Genomic DNA, 22223 nt, shown 5'->3' with positions numbered 1-22223 from the left:
AGCCCCATTCTGTGGATGTAACCAGTTTGAAATTAGAGACGCGAAATCGCACTTCGTCCTTCTCGTATTCAAATCAAATTTCGTTCCCAGGACCTCTCCTTGGCTTCTGGGCCAGCCAAGAAATCAAACGAGACGTCCTAGAAACGAGGTTGATTCAAATCCGAAGACAACATTTGTATTCTTTGGAGAATAGGCGATAATTAATTTTAAACTCTCTCTCCCTCTCTAAAATACTGACCTCTTGTTAAAGAACAGAAACTCTGCACATGTCCGAAATGGACATCTTTGCAGATACGGCGGCCATTTTGATTTCTATTATTTCGAAAGACATTATGGGATGCTCAGGGGGCAAATTAATGTGTATTTGCCCCCCTGGGCATCCCATAATATATATTCGAAACAATAGAAATCAAAATGGCCGCCGTGTCGATAAAAAGGTCTATTCAATGATTCTTTTTCACAGGACGAATTAACGTAATTTTTGACTTACCTTCGTAATCAGGTGGTGGAATTGGATATCCGCCATTTTGCGTTCCGTTTCCCGAAGAATTCTTGCCTTTTCGTACAGGAGTTTTCTTACCATTGGTTATCGCCATTTCATAGCTGACGTTATCTCCTGGGATCCCTACAGGTCCTACAGGGTGCACTGGGGACAAGCGACCAGTTTTGTGTTCGTGCGACTGCGCAGAATCGTACGGCGAAGGTCCAATGGAGCTTAGGATCACGGGAAGGTAGCACAAGCCATGGAACAGTCCATATGAGACGACACAGAAAAACACCTAGAAATACAACGAGTGGCACGACTTATACATGCGTTGCCAAATTTGACGTCCCGCGTTCGTCTGTAGAGAATGTTAGCATCGGTAACCAGTGCGAGTACGAGAATAAGTACAACTTGTACTCGTTCTCGAAGTCGTGCTCTACGCATTTCAGTATGCGTATAATACGAGTTTTAGTCTGCAGAAAACCATACTAATCCTTTGGCAAAATATTTGCATTTCAAGCGGCTTTTCAGTGTCGAAAACCCTTAAATCATTTACCCAACAGTCGAGGATTGTTAGTATATGATTGTTACAGCCTTAAACTAAAAGAAACAGTTCTAAATCAAACGCAAAATTTCTTTGACAAACTCGTACTTACTGCTTCGACTTGTCGATGTAACGTTGTCGCAGACCAACTTGTCGAGACGAGTTGAGCACGCCGGGCTGCGCAGCACGGATGCGCAATAATAACAATCCCAGAACTCGTACTCAAAGTCGCACTCGTCTTATGACGACAAAATAGGCCAGTTTCGTATTCTAACGGTTGGACTGGATCTAGCAGGAAATGGAGGCTAATGCGGGCAAATTAATTTGCATTTGAAAAGATTTGCCCCCATTAGCCTCCATTCCATGCTAGATCCAGTCCACCCCGGGTGAGAATTCGAAAATGGTCTACTGCAAGGTAGGAAAATTAACTTGGCAAGGCACAGATGTGGCAAGTTGCTGGGAGATGAGCGAAAAGGAAGACGCGAAATTTTGCGACTAGGAAAAGATTGAAACTATGGAGGGAAGAAATGGGAGGCGACAGAAACCTGGGCTGGGATTCACTTCAACATAAAATCGTTCGCAGAGTTGTACGACTCAGTCTTCACGGACATTTCAATGCACTTGTGTTTTATTCTGGTTTCAGGCAACTATTGAAAGTTTCATGGTTTGGTAAAAGCAAGAACTAAGAGTATCAGTTTAATGTCGTTGACTTATGTGGTGTAACTTTTTGAACGTGTTTTGGTCTCTTACCTTGAAGAAGGTCTTGAAAACGTATGAATTTGAAAAAGCCAGAAGTACAACGGCTAAAAATGTACTTAACCCTCCATTCCATACAGCTGGTCCAATATCTCGAATGGTAGCGCGGGCACGTTCTGTCAGGGCAAAGAAAAATTTCAACATACCTGACGAAACGTATTTCACAAATATTTCAGCAATTATTCCCCACGCAAGCAAGTACTGAGCAGTAGTAGTGTACTTTATTGGTGTTGTTAATTATGCTGTACAAGGTGATTCTATCTTTTTGAGTCTGTGGGTGAAATTCTAAAGTGTGACCATTCAATTGAAAGCTACTGAGCAGTACTTTCCTTTGGTGCTGTTTATTATGCTGTACAAGGTGATTCTATCTTTTTGAGTCTGTGGGTGAAATTCTAAAGTGTGACCATTCAATTGAAAGCTACTGAGCAGTACTTTCCTTTGGTGCTGTTTATTAAGCTGTACAAGGTGATTCTAGTTTTCGAGTCTGTGGGTGAAATTCAAAAGTGTGATCATTCAGATGAAATATATAGAGAACTCTTTTTTTGGATGCTATTCAGCTGATTAATGATCTGGGGCCGGTTCCTGAAAGGTGTACTAACTCTATTCTAGGGATAAATGTACCTTATTCCGGCACATTTAACCCTGGAATAGAGTTATTACACCTTTCAGGAACCGGCCCCAGATTAATACAAATCACAGGGTGGTTTAAAGTTTCAATTTAAGCTCTGCACGACTGAAGATTACTTTCATAGTGTGACTCATTACCATAGCGTGTCCCAGTTACAATCATAAACGTGTGTCCAACGTGAGAGGCGTAATCCACAGACAGACCAACAGCCAGAACAAGGATAATAGTAATAACTGTTTCCACAGACAAACCCCAGAAATACATGGTCCCAGTGATGTTAACCTAAGGAAAAAAATAGACTGGCTTTAAAAGACAAATAGACGCCAACTTGGCCTTCACTTGGGCTGCCAAGTTAGTGACGAAAGCGAGTTTTGTTTCGGATAAACGACGACGAAGAGTAAAGGGAGGCCTATCAGAGGAAGTCAAAATAAACAAATGAGAGGTTTTCGGACACCTTCGTGGCATTTTCAGAAAGTTTAGGCGGAATTTTTTTCAGCATGCTATGCAATTGGGAATCCTTGGGAAATACAAGGCCAGATTATCAGCATCATTTGAATGCCAGTGGGGCTTCAAACGAGATGTTTGACGAGTTGGCTCTACCGAAAGGTCTCTTGGCAGGGAAGAAACATGCGTATTTTCAGGCTAGCCACGAAAATATGCATCGAAGTATCTTTCACAATTTGAAATTTAAAAAATGATGGAAAAGGAAGCGAAGGAATTTTCATAGAAAAAAAAACACGACGAGTACTTACAAGAGTAAAGCCGACACAAGTGAAAACCATGAGACAAGTCCATAAGTTTGCCAACACGATAAGAGTAACAAGGAACACGGCTAAGAGGGCAAGACCCATGTTACGAAACAGCTCCTCAGTGATGACCTAGCAAACAGTTTAAGGACCAAAACAATCAATCACATTACTAGTGAGATTCAATTTAGATTTTTTGAACCAGTTCTGAAATTTCCTAAGGACGAAAAGTCAATTTCGGTAATTCCAATTGTCCTAAGAGCCCGCGATTCTGTTGGCCAGCACCCACAATAACAACCAATGACTGGTTCCGCATCATGGACTCCTGGCTCTTCTGCGAAATCGCAACAATTAAAAACAATAATGACTACCCACAGTTACCAAACATGGCTCTATTAAAATACCTCTACTACACCTACTCCATCAAGTGAAATTTCATTTTTTATCTAAAGAACATATCTGTTCAACACGGCCGCATCCGAGATAAGAAAAGAAGGACAAAGTTTCTTGGGTGCTGCTTCATCGGCGAGGAAGCAATTCGAGCCAAGGCCACAAGGAAAATTGACCACTGTAAAATTGCATAAGATTGGTAAGGTGAAATGTGTAAAAAAGGAAATAACTGATATCATTGAACAAGAAGCAAATAGTTTATACTACCTTGTTCGTTTCCCAACCGAGATAAAACTGTGAATATGCAAATGCCATATCCTCATCGTTAAACACTTCTTTAATTTTCACGCGTAAGTCTTCCATGGCTTTAACCTCTGTTTGGGTGGAATCCAAATCCTTGTGTCTCAAACTCATTCGCGCAGCCTGAAGGACGGCAATCAGAAATAACTTCATTTCTCAAGAAAGTGAAGACAACCTCACCCTGACCAAACAATGCTTGCAGCGCGGCGCGCAAACGACAAAACACTTGTAAGTGAAAGTGATCCTTGCAGTCAATGAAGCAAAGATGATGATGATGATGATGATGATCTTTATTTAAGGGTGCTTTCAATTGACCTTATTCCGGAATAACAATACGTGGAAAGATGACTTAAAACGGTACGTCTGGCGTTTTGAAGCAACAAGAATAATAAAGGTCTGTTTAAAAAAACCATTTCAGATGGTGTTTAACGTGAATCTCTGTAAAAACGAAGGATTTCTAACTTCTATTGCATGAATTCCTATTCCGGAATAAGGTCAATCGAACGCACCCTTAGTGTCAAATCTTCTAGCACTGGGGCACAACTTGGGGACCTTGTACAGAATTCAAATAAACTCACATCAGATCATAAGTTGGTTTTTGAGGAGAGAGGAAAACCGGAGGAATCGAAGAAAAACCACCCGGCGCAGAGTAGAGAACCAACAAACTCAGCCCACATGTGACGTCGAGTCTGGGAATCGAACCCGGGCCACATTGGTGGGAGGCGTCAGTGCTCTCACCACTGCGCCATCCCTGCTCTCAAAGAAGCCCTTAAAAATCCAGGCTTAAAAGAGAGACTTGAACCCAGGACCCTGCAATTGCACTGCACTTTCTCTACCAACCGAGCTATCAAGCAATCGGTGAGCCTGGGGTCCGTTTCTCAAATGTCCTGAAACTTTTCGAGCCTTTTTCAGGTGCGACAATTCCCTTTGTATCTTAAGAATAGAGGGATTTTAAGGTTGCTCAAACCAGTTTCAACACTTTCAAGAGACCTTGTCATTAGAAGGACAGGCGTTAATCACACGGAGGCCATGTTTAGTCCCGATGGATTGAAAACTTTTGTTTTGCGTACTGAAACTCGTTCCCAAACATTTCAACCCGAGGCTCGGGGTACGAAATCTACATGTATTGTCTATGGCCAACATGGCCGGCGCGCGTATAACGCCCATCGACACTACAACACTTTATCACGTAACAGCAATGTTACGGTGCCATGTGAAACATCAATTATTGCTGAACAAGATGCAGTCATTTTTTTTGTGACGTAACTAGTTACCACAGCAACAGGAAAGCCATGTCAAAACAGCCTATATTTTGGCTTTAGTTGCTCATATCTGAAAAAACGAACTCGGTGAGCCCACTTTTTTATTGCACAAAAGAGATAAGCAGGTCAAAATGGAACTCTCTGCAAAGTTTAAAAAAATTACCTTTGAGTGGATTCAGAGTTACCTTAAATTTTCAATTATTTAAGGTGGCTCTAAATCCACTCCACAGTAATTTTTTTAAACTTTGCAGAAAGTTTCATTCTGGCATGCTGATTACATTTCAGAAATAAAAAATGGGGGTTGGGGTTTCCAAGTTCATTTTTCAGATATGAGCAGCTAAAGCCAAAATATTTTCTTCACTCAAACTTCTAAATCTACTCGCAGCCATTTTTCTGCTCAACAAAAATAACACAATCTCGTCCCCAGCTTTTTTCGGTCAACGGTTCAATAATTTGCAGCGGGCTGCACTTTTGACGTCATTGATTCAATATGACGAAGTTTCTTTCCAAATTTGGTGAACAGCAGCTGGTTATGGTGAATTAAGAGGGGGTGTTTTAACCAATCAGAAACGGGGAAATATTTTGAATGAATAATAATGAATGTAATCTTACAGTGATCTGCTGAGGTGAGCCACTGCTGCCATTTGTCATTCGTACATCTTTTCTATAGACGATTCCTGGTCCCCTAAGAAAGTCATTCAGCCACAAGTAGAACAAGGTCTCATTATTGACTTTTCCTAAAATGAAAAATATTACAAAAACAGATGTTTCAGGTAAAAAAACTAAACGAAAACATTGGTATGGTTAGAAACAGCGAAACAACGCCTCACAATTGTTGGCAACTGGTAGACCCCAAACTTCCTTTCCTTTGGAAAATGTACCTTACTAATTGAAACCGGTTTTATCATTACGTTTTAAATCAATCTTGCGGTTTTATTTTCAACTGATCAAACTACGACGGTCAAACACCGAGCTAGATAATACGGAAACGTTAACAAGGGGAAATGGGAAAAGCTGTGGCCTCAGGTCCTAACCCAGGGAGGTTACCTATCTCCTATTTATGCTCCCAACAAAGATTTTAGACTGCCCAATCCACTAGATCACGTTGCTGCCTATCCGTCTTTCATAAGGGGTAAGTAAGTCCTTTGCCATGAATGACAGGAAAGCCAAAAGAAATTGCGACAAAATCGGACAGGAGGATTCATTTCAGAAATTAAAAAAAAAGCTATTTTCATCTGACATGGACACACCCTTTTCCTTTTAATTTTTGGAAAATTGGAGAGCATATCATATCGTAACTCTTTAATTACCCTCGGATTTTCGACCACCTTGAAGTAACTAGTATCTCCAAGCATTTACCCCCCTTAACCATGATACACTACAGAGAATAAACCACAATGCAGGGAACTCCATTCCCTACTCTTTGCAAATAGTGTCTCGGTTCTTTTGCGTCTCATAGGTTTATGAACATTGAAGGGTTGTGAGACGGTTTGTCGTTTTTATCCAAGAGGACTAGAAACTCTAACCATATGCGGGTGTAATTGCAAAGGCAGCACTTTCACCTCGGTTATTTCAAGACCCTCAGTGTTGGTCCGGCCGGAGTCGAACTCACAACCTCCCGCATGGCAGCCCGACGCTCAACCAACTGAGCCACAGGTACGCGGTAGACTCTTGTGATAGCTTTAGATTACCATTAATTAAGACCGTGACACTATACAGGAGGGTCGAAACGTTGGGCCTTTGAATCGTAGCTTTCTTAGCTACATTCAAACTTATTCAAGCTCTGTCTGATTGTCAACCTGTTTGCAATGTGAAACTTTACTTAACTAAGGACGGCGCCTACTATTGCTATTGCACATACGTTCTGCGCATCTCGAGACAATCGGGTTTTCACCCATTGGGGATGCTTACCAATACAGGGATATTTTAATCAGCGCGTACATTGCTTGGTATTTTAAAGCCTTTTAGCAATATTGTTGATTAATTATCTTTGAAATTTGCTGGGTTACCCCCGATAGGCCATTTTCGAAATATCAAATATTCAGCTTGATAGTGAGGCAGTAAGGACAAAAACAATAGAAACACATTGGAATGAATGTGAAAAATATTTACGTATCATCCACTTCCCTTTGTCTTTGTCCTCACTATCACGCTGAATTTTAATACATCGAAAAAGGCCTATTTTCTTTTTGGATTTCAATAACACTTCAACGACACTTCAATAACACGTCTAGATCTGCTTTTCCCACACATTCATAAACCGTGCAAAAATACCTTTGAATTAGTAAGCACCGTTCTTAAGTTATTCTTTATGTTCAAGATGCTGTGTTTCAATATATTTTTAGCGACCTCTCATGGGTTTAATTAGCCATTAAAAATTGTGTCTCACCCTGGTCGAAGTACTCTGCAGGTTTACTGGCACTAGCCCAGTTGATGTACTCTTCATACCAACTGTTGACTGAGCTGGATACCACATACTTGTTACTGGTCATTTTCTCGTGAAGCTGGTGCAGTTTAGCTTGATTTGTGTAATAATCAAAGTTCGCTGTTGAAAAAAAACCCCACAAGTCTAGTTAAGGAGGCTCAAAACCAGTTTTAACACTTTCAACAACCTGTGCTATTTGGAAGGATTGAATCTAATGAACTGTTTCACTTAACGGCAATGTTATGACACGATATGAAACACCAATAAAGGCACTCATTAATGTGACGTAATAGGTTACCGTGGCAACAAAAGAGCATCCAAAAACACACTACATTTTGTCTTTAAACGCATATATCTAAAAAACGAGTGATAAACACGCTATGGTAAAACTCTCTGCAAAGTTTAAAAAGAAATCTCTGGAGCAGATTCATTGCCACCTTCACAAGTGAAAAATACTAAGGTGGCCCTGAATCCGCCCAGAAAGTTTTTTCAAACTTTGCACAGAGTTTTGTCTTTGCCTGCTTATCACTTTTCAGCAATAAAAAATGGGGCACACCGAGTTCGTTTTTGAGATATAAGCACTTATACACAAAATATTGGGCGTTTTTAGATGGTCTTCTGTTGCCATGGTAATTTATTAGGTCACATTAATATCTGCATCTTGTTAAGCAATTATTGGCGTTTCATGTCGTACCATAACATTGCCATTAAGTGAAGCAGTGTTGTAGAGTTTATCCTTACAATAAGACGTTCCCTCAAAAATGGTTAAACCGGTTTGAGCCACCTTAAAATACTAGGCAAAAAAATCAATACCCAAATTTATTTCACCCTTTCTTTTCAAAACAAGGCTATTTGCAAGTCTTTGTCCTAGAAAATTATTAATCACCAGCAAGGTCATCCCTATTGTCATCACACAAATTTTGACTCAAGCCTCTCATTGAAAAAGAGGCTTAAGTTGATGATCCCAAGAACTTTATGCCATACGAGATAAAGCGCATTCCTGAAGTAACATGACATCCTCAAAGGTGTTTTTTTTGGTTATTTATTTTAATTCATTTGTACATGTATGTCCTTTTGGAGGAAGGTTGGTGCAGTGCGCAGAGCTCAGAGCACTGCAGACCAGCCCTGTTATCATGATTTCAAAAGCCTCCTTTGGGCAATGGATAGGGTTCCAGTATGTGGATACATCTCATGCACCCATCCCTTCCTCATCACCACTATTTGTCTTCTTCCCTGGATTTTGGTCCCCCTCACCTGTGTAGATGTTAGCAGAAGCACCATCCACTGGAAAATACTACAAAGTAATACATGTAGTAAAAAAACAGTTAAAGAGTAAGTACCAATGTAGTCAGGAAGAAGTTGTAAAATGCCAGGGTTTGAAAGAGTTGACTGCGTCTACATTGTACATCCACTCAAAAACTATGTCTCCTTCAATAGAGGTATTAGCATGGTCTTCATGTGAAATGACCAAGGGCAGGATGCAAGCTGTTTGTCATAACAGCATGAAAATTTTCTGCACTCCAGCTCAGCTGTGTCTTTTGAGAAGTTGCATTCTTGTTCCCAGATTCCATTGTTTCTCTAGCTTGGCTGGCAGGGCCTTTCACGAGAAAACGAAGGGCTCTGCAGATAAAGGATTTGTAGTCCCAGATTCTAGGACTTCTGCAGTTCACATATGAGTCATCAACAGTACTAAACATGGCAGTGCTCAGAAGCATTACATTTGAAGAGTCTCTATGTGAGGCTTTGAGTGGCCTGAAGTTAGAGAATGTGTCCCTTCATGTCAAACAGAAAGAAGCAATAAGTAATATCCTAGTTTGAAACAAGATGCTCTGATCATTTTAACGACTGGCTCCACGGCACATCTGCCATTTGTACTTCCAGTTCAAGATTTTATAATAATTATTGTTCACAACCTGAACAATAACAAAAATTGAATTGAGTATGTCTCCAGACCCTTCGTTTTTTCATATGAATTTCCCACTGGCTTAGAGAAACAATGGGATTTTGGAACAATAATGGAGAAGTCTGGCAAGAAGTAGTAAACTAAAAACAAACAAGTTTCTTTGATTCTTGGCAAAATGCAATTATTTCCCACCAGAAGTTTGCTGCATGTACAGTGTAAACACAATCTAAAATCTCTCAACCGAGTCTCAAATTTGTTTCCTGGAATCAACACCATAAGTTTGTTGGTTCTCTTTTCTGGGACAAATGTATCTAGAGATTGTATTTTAGTTACCTCTGAATTAGTGACTGTGTATCTGTAAGCCATGGAATCAGGAGGGAAGAACCACACTCGGTCGAAGTTCTGTTCAAGCATCAATGTTCCATATAAATTGACACCAAATAATCCACCAGTAATCAGGACCACAATAAGCTGAAAAGACACGTGTTAGTCAGCTATTTGCCATAACAAAGAAATGTTCAAAAACATGAAACATACACGTATTTGTACCGAAAGAGATGTCATATGCTAACCCCGATGAATAATATGGAGAATTTAATTTGTGATGATGACTAAGGGATACTTGAAAAAAAAATCGAACAAAAATGCTCCATTTCAGTTGACAATTTTGATCCTTAAGCAGTAAGGCCATAGTTGAGGTATGTCCAGAGATGGTTATGAAACTCAGCATGTTTCTTTGTTTTATGTTCTTGAACACTGTTTTAACCCTCACCGTACTCAAACCAAACCCTTTTTCTAAAAGACTGCCTTCAAAAGTTTCGATTAATTTATTCAAACTCAGTTGTGAACCGAGGACAAAAGATTGTGTATGGTCACAGTCAAGTTACAACATGAAGTGCAACAGTACTGTTCTCGCTTTTGAAGCTTTCAGGGCTTCATGACCAGTCCATCTATATATGATCTATGAGTAAGGTAGGACAATAATGTCACATGAACCTCGTTTAATGACCTGTAGCTGCCATGAGTCTCCTATACTATAGTTCAGTGGCAGAGCATCCAAACTAGTAATTGAAAGGTCGTAAGTTCAACTCTTGCAATGGAGAACTCAGATTTTTTCTAAGTATCCCCAAGTCATCACAAAAAACAAGTTTCTCCAGTTAAAAATCTTGTTGTAGGCTGCAGCTGAAGCACAATATTTTGACAAAAAAATACTTCACCTTTCCTGGAAGAGAAAGCAATGCTTTTCCAAAGTATTTATCCATGAACTCCTGTAGAAGATCTCTTTTTCCACAAGAGGTTTCTGTATAGTCATCTCTTAATTTGATACAACAACAGCAGCCATCCCGTTTCTTTTCTCGCCTGGAAAAGTGTAAAAGATTGATAAGGTCAATTGGCTGAAGGAATTTAAATAATCTAAAGAAGCAGTGGCTCTGCATGGACAGGAGAGTAAAACAAGCAGGTACAATAGTTGGACCAGATCAACTCCGATTGCTCACCTTGGATCAAGTGAAAAAAGGTTTTGTAAGGCAGAACTATTCTTGATGTTTGCCCCGATTTCACTACGGTTAGCTTAAAGATTTGGGCTAAGGTGATTTCTCGAGGTCTTATCATTTTGTTAACCCTTTCACCCTGTGGGGTTCCCCATTGACGAGTAAAATCGTCTGGCGTTAGACAGAGTAAAATCTGTAAGTGTCACTCTTGGGAGTGAAAGGGTTAATGTCAATCTGAGGTGAGCGATCCGAGTTGATTCGGTCCGACTTTTGAACCTGCCTGAGTAAAACACTGAAATTGATAAAAGTTGAATTGCCCCCATGAAAGATATAAAACGGGAAGCATTTGGAGCATTAGCCCTTCATGAGAGGGGTCAATATAGGCTAATGGAAAGGTAATCAATCATTGGGTACTACTAGAAGGACATTCAACAGTTTCCCTATGGGTGATACCAAAAATAATGAAAGAGAACGTAGCTGTAGCTAATTTGGTCCGGGGAGCAGAAAAAGAAGGACAAAACATATCAGGAATAATGAAACTGGCATTAAATTTTGAAGGGAAACAATGGTCACCACCACATTTGAGGCTATCACATATGAAGCAACTAATTATCTTTCTTGACTTTTTCCAGACAGAAAAATGTTGGTCATAAGTACAAACTATACCATATGGTATTAAATTAAATTGACATAAATTTTTTTTATTAAAATTGAAAATTTCTTATTTAATAAGAACATGCATTACGCACCTTCTTGCATCTAGAGCCAAGAACGCTGTAAAAAGAGTGGCTTGGAGAACAAAGTCAGCCAAAATCCCTGGAAAAAAAATAAGATAAAGATGAACGTTTTTCATTGAGAGTTTTTGCGGAGTTGGTTCCAGCAGACACCATTGACTGCATGTATTCATGCTTGCAAGCACTGTTTTCAATATTAAATAATTAACAGAGTCAGCCAAAATCAGGGAGCAGGTTATTGGTCCTCCCAGAGGTTATTCTCTGGGTACTTTGTTTTTTGCCTGCTACCCAAAAACCAATCAATGATTTTATAATAATTATAATTATGTTGATTTAATTGATTTGATTTCGGTACAGTGTCCCAAGATTATTAGGGCCTCAGCGCAATTTTTAATCAAGATCAAGATTACAAAATTTAAAAAATAAAAGAATAATAATAGTCTGAGGTACTGGCTTAGACAGAATACAAAATTCCTTAAAAATAAGCCACCTACAAGAATAACATTAATAATAATTATTTTAATTAACATTAATAATTATTAATCCTAAAAACAATAACAAAATACAATAAATCCTGAAAATTCCTCTTATCATTCCTTCCTTGAGTGGTCCAGACCATTAAGCCTTATACACTTGGCAATTAGAAATATGACTTTATTATGTGTTCTTATCCTTAAAGGGGCACTGTCATACTAAATTTGATGTTTTTAGGTCAATACTGGGAAAAAAAATCTAAATCAGTACTTTAAGCTCACACATACATGTACAACATTCCTGACAACCCACTGAGATGTGAAATGTATTTATGACACAAAGAGCTATTCACATTTAATTTTTGCCAACTTTCTGAAGACACAGTCTCCAAATTTGAAAAGACTGGCCAGTTGTTTCAAGTTTCAATCCATTTCCACCCTCGCCATCTATGGCCACAAACAACAAGGAATAGCTTCAGTGCACTCCAATGGTTATTGGTAACAAAACTACAGCATTATCTTTTGGTCTTCATTGATGCAAAGACGCCTTTTAGCATTTTGAAGTTTGACTAGAACAACGTGACACTGCCCCTTTAAAATCAGTTTCATTAACCCATTGACACCTGGGAGTGAGACGATTTTCCTCATCAATAGCGTGTGTCCTATGGCATCCGAGGTATCAATGAGTTAAGCAGTCAAAAACTATTATTCACATCAACGACAACGGCATTGTTTGAGCAAAAGGTGCCTTACCAATCAGCAACAATACATGTACGTATTAAATAATTATTGTTACTGATTGGGTAAAGGCACACTAAATTGCCTATTTTTCCTACACATGTAGCTTCAAATTGTGAACCATCCCTAGTTGTAATAATAATAATGAAAACAATAACAAATACAATAAATCCTGAAAATTCTTATCATTCCTTTCTACAATAGTTTAGACAAATGTTAAGCCTACACTTAAAACTTAGAAATACAACTTTAAAAGATAAAGTATGCTATGAGTTTCTGTAGCATAAAGTGACTAGGAGTATTTCTACTCCCCCCTGGATGGGATGCTAGTCCATCGCAGGGTTACCCCCAGCATTTTCGCCAGTACCCATTTATACACCTGGGTGGAGAGAGGCACCGTGAGTGTAAAGTGTCTTGCCCAAGAACACAACACAATGTCCCTGGCCAGGACTTGAACCCAGACCACTCAACCAGGAGTCGAGCACACTGAACACGAGGCCACCACGCCTCCCAAAGACAAGACAATAAATGTGTTCTTATTCTCATTATAAATAAGATCAGTTCCGTTAATTCATTGATTCCTGGGAGTGAGAATTAACAGATAAATTTTACTCTAACTCCAGACAATTTTAGTCGTCAACTGGGCGCGTTGTAAGAAGCCTGAGGAGTCATTGGGTTAAAAAATGAGGAGAAGATGCTGCTCTTCTTGGACAAGTGAAATTTGGGAAGAATGGTGCTCACATATAAGTGTGGCCTTGCAAGCAAACATTTTATTCCCAAGGTGCTTTTCATGGTTTCCCATGATGTGAATGCTCTTGGAAAAGCCTATCATGCAAAACATACCTATTCCAGCATAAATACAGAAAGATTTCAGAGCTGGTAGAATCTGAAGGAGGAACAAACAAATAGAAGAGTCCATTCCATTTTAATAATGACTGGAAACTTTCACAAACAACAACAACAACAAAACAAAAAAAGCAATAAAAACTTACTGTTGTTGCTCCAATCATGAAAGCCAGAAAATCTGTCAGAGATGTTATTGTTATGGAACAACCCTGCAAGAGACAAGTTCAGTGTCATTCATAACTTGTGTTGACAGGTTACTGTATATTCCTCAAATTTCTCTCCCTGATTTCCATAATGCACAAGTTAGGGGATTCTGTTTCAGTATCAAAAGTGTACTTATACCAGCAACTTTTAGCTTTAAGTGCAAGTACACTTGAAAAATCCAGCTTCCAAACCTAAAGTACATGATGCTCATAATCAACGAAGCAGGTCTGATCCAGAGGTGAGATCACTTGCCTCCCACGAATATGGCCTGGGTTAGATTTCCAGACTTAGCATCATACAGCTGTAAGTAGGTTGAGTTTGTTGGTTCTCGATCTGCTCTGCTTGGAGAGGTTTTTCGCTGGGCACTCCAGTTTTCCCCTCTCTCCTCAAAAACCAATGGTTGATCTGATCAAAGTTGAGTAAAGTTGATTTGGTTTCTGTGTTAAGTGTTTCCAATTAGTGCCAACTAGAAGACTTTATACTCAAATAAAGTTTCTTAATGAAGTTCATTATTGTAATATCTTTCAGTATTCTACAGTAAAGCCAGCTAAATTTGCAATTTTGATAAAACATTCTCTAGCAAGTTTTTTCATAAACGTGTAAGAATTAAATTATCATTTCCATTGTATGTCGGTTAATTGCAAGGCTTTAAACTATACAAACTTACAGCATGTTTCAAGGCGAGTCCAATGGCTTCAGGGATTCCATGATTTTTGACCACATCAGGGGGAAGATTATCCCATGCTTGCACGATAACAAACATATCATCGACTCCAATACCTGAACACAGGAAAAATGTAATTTTATAGTTTGGGACATCTTTGATTATCCACTGAGACTACAAAACACCTACAGTAGCAGAAATGATTTTCCAATAATTTGTGTTTGTATTCCTGGAAGCACATCATAGACCCCTTATACCACTTAGAAGCCGGCATAATCTTTGACCCTAGCTTTAGAAAGCAAGGTAAACTCCAGCCCAACCAACACTCAGGGTTTTTAAATAAATGAGGAGAAAGTGCTGCCTTTTAATGACATCTGCAAATGGTTAGACACTCTAGTCTTCCCAGATAAGGACGATAAACCATAGGCCCCATTTCACAACCCTTCAATGTTCATAAACCTGAGAGATGTAAAAGAACCCATGTACATGCAGGATTCACAAAGAGCAGGGCATGGAGTTCCCGGTGTTGTGGTCTGTCCTCTGTGGTATATCATGACTGGGAGGATAAGCACTCGAAGGTCAACCTGTGTAAAGGGACTCCCCACCCTACTGTTACATCTCCATGGGGATTGTCCTTTAATGGGGACATTAAGTGAGTGATTCACCCACTGACTCCCAGGGGTTCCCCATTGACAAGTAATATCATCTGGCGTTAGACAGAGTAAAATACTAAGTCTGGCCGGTTTAGGCCAGCTTGGGAGTCAAAGGGTTACTGTATACATGTAAATCAACAAATAAATAAATGATGAAGGTCACAATAGAGTTCTCATGATGTTTCCCAGTTCTCCTTTTTCTCACAGTCTTTTTTTTTCTCAACAGCTTATGGTGATGTTGAACTACATGTAGCTGGTTAGTTATAAAATGCAAGGAACTAAGGCAGACAGACAGGATCTGGTGTTTTCCTTTGAATTAGCCCTACACCGATTAAATCATTCTTACCAAGTAGAAGAAACGGCAGTGTAGAATGAACTGGGCCGTAAAAAACTCCAAATGCACTTGACAGTCCAAATGACACACCAATGGCCAATCCAACACATACAACACCAAGCAATGCCAGCCAAGCCTGAGGGATCAATAAAGAGAGACCTTAATTGTCCACACTAAGAGTGCGTTCGATTGACCATATTCCGAAATAGGAATACATGGAATATAAGTTAGAAATCCTTCGGAGATTCAAATTAAAATTGTCAAACATATGCTAAAATGCTATTTTAAACATACTTTTATCATCCTTGCTGCTTTGAAACGCACCAAACATACCGTTTTAATCATCACTCCACGTATTCGTATTCCGGAATAGGGTCAATCGAACGCGCCCTAAATCAGAGGTATTTGAAAGCGAGCACAGAGGTGACAATTTTAAGGAGATCTGGAGGGGTATTCAAAGAAAAGACAAAGGCATAAAAACTCATTTTGTAACTGTGAAGGGGGGGGGGGGGGGGGGCTAAGGACAAATGCTTTTCTGTTTCCAGTCCCTGCTACTTCAACATCCCTTCTAAAGTGTATTGTAAAGTATATATACTCAAGTTGGCATGTTCCCTACCTTAACATTGAGACGAGTGAACTTTCCAAGCATCATAGCAACATAAAGAATTATGAGAACGTATCCAATGGACAAGAGTTGAACATCATCTTGTATGGTGTCACCTGAATCTGCTGCAAATCTAATGAAATGATAACTCTCCTCACTAACTGAAATGCAGTACTGTCATCATCATTATTGATAATACTACTACTGATGTAAGCGAAAAATTTAGTCTTCTTAAATGAAACAAGTACAAACAAGGGTTATGTTTTTGCAAATGTTGGCCGTGTAGCACTGTCTTATATTTAAAAAAAAATTATGGATGGTGCCTACTACATGTAATTCAAAGGTATTTTTGCGCGGTTTACAGAATATGCAGGAAAAGCAGATCTTAACAAGACTTAGTGTTATTGAAATCCAAAAAGGAAATTAGGGGTAACCATGCATTTTTCAAAGATAATTAATCAACAATATTTGTACAAAGCTTTAAAATACAAAGCAATGTGAGGCGTTATTTGCAAAATTGAAGCTTAATTGTCTCTGAAAAATGCATGGTTACCCCCAATTTTCTTTTTGGATACCACTTGCTAAGTTCTGCTTTCTCTGCATAGTTTTAAACCGTGCAAAAATATCCCTGTATAATAATAAGCACCGCCAATAGGCAATCCAAGTATCTCAAGATGCGCAGAACATATGCGCAATAAGAATAGTAGGCACCGTCCTTAACTATAATTGGAGGGTAATGTGAAGTGCTATTGTTCCTACCCATGTAAACCATGTGAGTGTTAGCCCTACTAATGGAATTGAGCCCACAAAAGGACAGAGAAAAACTCTGACCTGGGTGGGAAGATTGCAAAGAGTACTAATAACATTTGGTATATACCTAAACTTTCACTCAACAAAACTACCACTGCGATTGGTTGATTCTTGATCACATGCCCCTGATCAAATTCAAATGTATCCAGACCGGGATACAATTCCGCAGTTGTTGCCCGCTCTAGATGTTTTGCTGCAATTGTTGAGGGAAAAGTCTAAATACATAACAAAGCACTTAATGTCTTGTGCCTTGCGAAACTAGTTAGTTTTGTTTTTCTCTTGAGTCTTGATGTTTCCCTCGACTTCAGGACTCTCCGGAAAACAAAACTAATAATTTTATTGTTTCCCTTGGGACCATACGTTAAGTGTATAGTAGTACAGTCAGCTGAATGCTTTAGTCAAAACAAAATTCTCAGAGGGAATTTTGAAAAAGATGTCCAATCAACTGTCACAGGTTGTATGAGAAAATCCACTACTAGCAAGCCCAAAATGTTGCACTGATCCACTCTGCATTCAAAAGAATGTCCTCCTTCCTTTCCTGTACATTATTTGTGACAATCCACAGGATTTTTTCATGAAGACCAAAATTAACATGAATTAGGCATATATCACATCCTCCACACTGGCCCATTACAAACTCATAAAACGATCAGCTACCAGTAATGCGCGAAGCCGATAGTGTTTTTGCATAGCTTATTTCTCAAAAATAAAGCTCACATCGGTAAAAAAAAATACCAGGGCAATGTTCTTAAGTTCATTTCCAGTCAACTTGCAAAATTTGGGCTAGTTTTGAGTAAAACTGAAAATCGACCGAAATTGTCACTCACTAGGTTTTTGCATCCAGCCCTTCAGTTGGCTAAATAGCTTGACGATGGTAGAGCACTAGTGCACTAATATCATAGAGGTGATGGGTTTAATCCTTTTCAAACTTGGAATTTTCAGGTTTTCCTTTCATTAATGCTTACATGACGTTCATATAAATGTGATGATCTTAATTAAACTCCCAAAAATGGGTTTTTCCTTTTTTAGAAAATGCCATTACTTAAGGACGTTCACACCCAAAACGTTCCCACGTACAGATTTTTTTAAAACTTGCCACGCAGAATGGTTATGATCTACTTTTGCCAAAAAGGCAAAAAAAATGGGGGGTCACCGTGCTCGTTTTCGAGATCATGAGGTGCACTTTTAGAAGCTTGCGTTATTTTAAGACGATCTTAGCTTAAAACTGTCAGCAATAAAAAAGTGAAATTTAGATCAGGTAAACATACTCAATTCAACATAACTAATATAACTAAACAAACTTTTGCAGCTGATGTCTTTTTCTGAGGTAATATAGACCTTGAAAAACGATACATATTAGTCTAAGAAAGAAAACTTCGGTCGCACGAGAGCATAAAGGCAAAATATTTGTAACTTCTCACGTACAGATTTTTTTTGTTTTTTGTTAAAATAGACAAAATCAGAAAAGGAAGTGATCTACGGAAAGAAAAATGGGGGTCACCAAGCATTCAAGAGAGTAAAATCGCTGCGAAGTTCTCAAAGCGATTGTCTTTTCGCACTGTCACGCCATTGCGTGACATTTCCGAGAACACCTGGGTCCACAGCTATCCCATAATGCCACATGCTTTCACATTCCACTCTTGTGGAAAATGTTTGCACCTTTAGCATCGTGTTTACCTTCGTGGTCTGCGATGCATGACGTATGCGTGACATGCGTGAAAAAATGCGCAGTAGCAATGGGCGCGAACGTCCTTAAACGTTCTATTGTCTGGGTGGGTGGGGGAGTTAACCGTGTCATACTGATGTAGTCAACCCTTCTTGCAGACAATGATTTCCAAGAAAACAGCAACTCTAGTATTTTTTTTAAAATTGTCTCAACTAAGTACTATTGACCAGGCCACAGTTGTACAAACGATGGATAGCGCTACCCACCGGATAAATCACTATCCACCCTTCGAACAACTGGGGCCAGAATAATAATTAGAGCTTGATAAAAATAATTTGAAAGAAAAATGGTGATGGAGAACTTGCAGAGAGCTTAAAGAGGTTTGTGAAATTAAGGGTTTTGTGGAAATGACCAATGCACACTGCATGCTTATTATTTGTATGTAGGAGATCTATTATAGTTACCTGACACGAGTAAAATAAAACAACTCCAGAGTTGGAAGATCGAAACTGTCCATCAGTTTGTTAAACTCTGTCTCCCAGTCTTCGGTGAGTTTATCTGCCTGTTGGTGACAATAAATAGAGAAATCTCTTTAGGCAATGCATGCACTTCTAAATGCAATTTAACACAGTTAACTGCAGTTTCACTCAGTCAACCCTTTCAATGATTCCTGAGAGTGAGACTATTTCTAATGCCAGACAATTTCAATTGGAACAGCTTCAGGGACAAAGAGTGGACATGCTAGACAACTGGTTTTTCAATAAAGCGGTGGCTGTCAGTGTTGTGTCTCATCGCTCTTTCAGTTATCAAGAAATGGGGAATTCTCACCAGCCTTGTGTCGATTGTTATTGTGATGGGTGCCTGGGTGCATCGTAGGAGGGTTTATGGGTGGGTTGTGAGGATGACCAGTCAATAAAGGGGAAATGGAGTCTTATTCTGTGACAATGGGTAAATGTACCTGTCTTCCATGCTGGCTGCAATTTTACTAATACAAATTCCTTGGAAAATCCAGTTCCATTTAACTGAGCTATAAAATATTTTCTTTGAAAATTCCTTAACCTCTAATACACCATAGTGGCACTTTCTTCTGTATACTCTCACATCACTGAAATACAGGCAGAAAAGACACGCCTACCAAGCGACCCTGAGCCGTATCCAGGGCTGGGTTGTATTTGATTCCATATGACATTGACATAGCTTCAGCTTTCACAACATGATCTGTAGCATTTCGCTCAAGTCCACCGACATACCGTGACAGCACAAATCTCTTGTTGGTCACAGGACTGAAAGATTAAGGTTAAAAAACCCAATTACTTACAAGCTGCTGTGATGTTTATGTCTAATGAAAGTAAGTTTTGAACATTTTAAATTAACATCACATGATGTCCAATAATATTAAATACTGATATTATTCACAACCCATTGTTAAAATTTTTTGACAACCGTTGGATGTGTTGAATAGAGAGTCAAGTATTTATGAGTCAATGAGTCAATGAGTCATGAGTCAATGAGTCAACGAGTTAGTGCAGTTAATTAAACCATAAAATGAAAGCTAAAATTTCAGAGAGTGCTTAGGCCTAATCACTGAAACGAGGGCTTAGGCTTAATCAACAAATTATTGCTACATTGACTGTGAGTCCATTGACTCATGACTCATTGACTCATTGACTCATTTGACTCATAAAACATGCGTTCTCTGTTGAATAAAGCAATGACAGTGTTGGAAATGCCATTGGTAACCCGTTGGTAAAGTGTTAGTCAATTGTTGGAATTTATGTGTTCAACGGGAAAGCATTAGTGTACATTTTCCCTTGAGAAGTCACAATTTTAAAAGTATAAAGCCCGATGAATTAATTCAGATTTGTCTTCCTCCCAGTCACCAGAAAGGCATAAACACTCCAGTGGGAAATCAAAAATTTTATTTAAGTCAAAAAGGAAACCTGACACATAGGAGACAGGAGGAAAGAGCATGTGGCTGAAATAGGGAAAAGGATTGAAGAGCAGAGGTTGTGAGGAAGAGGATGTCAGGGAGGGGCATAATAGGGTGCAGGGAAAAAGTATGTGGGGAATAGGAACTCTCTAAGAGTAGGGAAGAGGAAGCAAAGGTAAGCAAGAGCCACACAGACGAATGATGGAATAAGGTGGGACGGGGGGACGGGAGACAGTGGCTTCTTTTTACCTCTCTCCCTCCCTCACGTTATTAGCATCTCGTACCAAAGCACGTACCAAGTTGACTTACACTGTAACTTACTGGACAAGTCTGAAGGGGAGAGTGTATTTAATGAAGAGTCTAAAAAAAGCTAATGGCAGTACCAATCAGATTATTAAGATAAGGTCAAAGCTAACACAGTACAATTACCTTTTGATAACTGGTTGATTTATCTTCCTCAGAATGTCTTCTTTAGTAAGCGCATTAATCACAGCCTCGTCAAATGACCAAAGCTCCAACAAGCCATTAGCCAGGCAGCTTGGACCAGGTCTAAAATCAATATTATAATAGTAATGGTTAATTAACTTAGTTTGTTTTCTTGAGCAATAACCCAGTTTACAGATGTAGCTCGAGTAATAAAATAATGTCAGTGACGCTCACAGTGTCACCTTCTTTCACTACGGACTCTCCTTAATTTAAAATTATTGAAACAAGTACGACAAATTTTTAATAATCCCAATTGGCAGGGACCACGCCCCAGTTGTTCAAAAGGTGGAAAACGCTATCCACCGGATAGTTCATTATCCATTGGATAGTGCAATTACTTCCGCTATGACTTATCCACTGGACAAATGATTTATCTGGTGGATAGCGCTATCCATCGTTTGAACAACTGGGGCCAGAAACACAGTTGAGATCATGTCAAATGGCGACTACCCACAACAATTTTGGATGGTGGTAGAAACAGGACTTCAACTTTGGAACTCCAAATTGAAGGTTTGGTGTTGTAATGACTCAAGCCTTGTTTTAAAGGGATCATAGTATTTGAGTGGACTTAAACATACTTAATGCTAATTGATTTTGATTATATTGACAATACTATCTTTAATTTGGCTTTCATTTACTGGCTCACTACTTATTTTCCAGCACAAAATATTATTGTAAAACGACTCTTCTTTAAGTTTGTTTTTCTACATGAAATGACTGCCTGGCCACTTTTCATTCTGGAGTGTGCTAAATGCATTGAAATTCAACAAATTCAGCTTAATGCATTTTACACTGTATTAACTGTGGCAGTCATGAATAGCCAAAAGACCATTGCTTGCAACATTTTTATTCACACAAAATAAAATATTGAAATCTGTGTCTTGCTGGGTTCTTTATTGGTGGTGAGACTCATGTGTAGACTAGCTCCTTGAAAGAGTATAATATATAGTCTATTTAAGGATGGTGCCTTCTATAATTTGTTACTGTGCATATGTTCTGCGCATCTCAAGATACTCAGGCTTCCTATCGTTAATGCTTACTAATACAGGCGTATTCTTTGTGCTGTATAAAACTATCCGGAGAAAGTAGATCTTAGTAAGTAGTTTTGGTATCCAAAAAGAAAATTAGGGCTAACCATGCATTTTTGAGAGAT

At 39.0% G+C, this 22223-nt stretch overlaps 1 protein-coding gene across 2 annotated transcripts in view; it reads right to left on the bottom strand.

Moving 5' to 3' along the window:
* LOC138023838 (patched domain-containing protein 3-like) overlaps nt 1-22223 on the bottom strand; it is a 30571-nt gene that overhangs the window by 3429 nt on the left and 4919 nt on the right. For both annotated transcript variants that reach the window (XM_068870924.1, XM_068870925.1), the window contains exons 4-22: nt 21014-21133; nt 19790-19937; nt 19119-19216; nt 16191-16311; nt 15587-15710; nt 14591-14703; nt 13866-13928; nt 13717-13759; nt 11678-11744; nt 10656-10797; nt 9772-9909; nt 8790-8829; nt 7500-7655; nt 5723-5847; nt 3816-3971; nt 3165-3290; nt 2550-2694; nt 1779-1900; nt 491-779 (exon numbers count right to left, since the gene is read on the bottom strand). In XM_068870924.1, the coding sequence (XP_068727025.1) occupies nt 491-779; nt 1779-1900; nt 2550-2694; nt 3165-3290; nt 3816-3971; nt 5723-5847; nt 7500-7655; nt 8790-8829; nt 9772-9909; nt 10656-10797; nt 11678-11744; nt 13717-13759; nt 13866-13928; nt 14591-14703; nt 15587-15710; nt 16191-16311; nt 19119-19216; nt 19790-19937; nt 21014-21133 (2336 nt within the window). The remainder of the gene's footprint in view (nt 1-490; nt 780-1778; nt 1901-2549; nt 2695-3164; nt 3291-3815; nt 3972-5722; nt 5848-7499; nt 7656-8789; nt 8830-9771; nt 9910-10655; nt 10798-11677; nt 11745-13716; nt 13760-13865; nt 13929-14590; nt 14704-15586; nt 15711-16190; nt 16312-19118; nt 19217-19789; nt 19938-21013; nt 21134-22223) is intronic.

Source organism: Montipora capricornis, chromosome 11 (genome assembly GCF_036669925.1).
Source record: "Montipora capricornis isolate CH-2021 chromosome 11, ASM3666992v2, whole genome shotgun sequence".
Taxonomy (NCBI): domain Eukaryota; kingdom Metazoa; phylum Cnidaria; class Anthozoa; order Scleractinia; family Acroporidae; genus Montipora; species Montipora capricornis.
Note: the sequence above shows the minus strand (reverse complement) of the source record. Positions and strands in the feature narration are given on the sequence as shown.